The following is a 347-nucleotide window of genomic DNA, read 5'->3' as shown; positions in this document are numbered from 1 at the left end:
CTGGACGTCCTGCTGCAACTACTGTGCTCTGTGCAAATGCCGGATTTTTCAGACCATCTGCCAATGCCTGATATTAAACCCAAAGTGCTAAGCCAGACTGGGAACACAATAAGGCTTCTGTCTTTCATTAGCTTCTCCAGTGCGTATTTCAAACCACCCCATGTGTATAGCAATCAAAGTAGAGAGTTTAGAAAGCTGGCAGCTTGGATTTGCCCCTCTTAAAATTAGATGGACAATGCTTTGTTTTATTTTTATTTCCATGGGATTAGCGCTATCATAAACGGGATGGTTTTTTTGAGGGAGCAGACAACCAGGGAGATTGACATCGAGCAGGTATTTTCAGCAAA

At 42.9% G+C, this 347-nt stretch overlaps 1 protein-coding gene across 1 annotated transcript in view; it reads left to right on the top strand.

The window, feature by feature from the left end:
* ASIP (agouti signaling protein) overlaps positions 1-91 on the top strand; it is a 5,760-nt gene extending 5,669 nt beyond the window's left edge. Inside the window, 1 exon segment of the mRNA XM_009869623.1 lies at positions 1-91. This exon segment is cut by the window's left edge and continues 116 nt beyond it. Within this exon segment, the coding sequence (XP_009867925.1) occupies positions 1-91 (91 nt within the window).
* The last annotated feature ends 256 nt before the right edge of the window (positions 92-347 follow it).

This window comes from Apaloderma vittatum, unplaced genomic scaffold (genome assembly GCF_000703405.1).
Source record: "Apaloderma vittatum isolate BGI_N311 unplaced genomic scaffold, ASM70340v1 scaffold14395, whole genome shotgun sequence".
Classification (NCBI taxonomy): domain Eukaryota; kingdom Metazoa; phylum Chordata; class Aves; order Trogoniformes; family Trogonidae; genus Apaloderma; species Apaloderma vittatum.
This window is presented reverse-complemented; position numbering and strand designations above follow the sequence as displayed.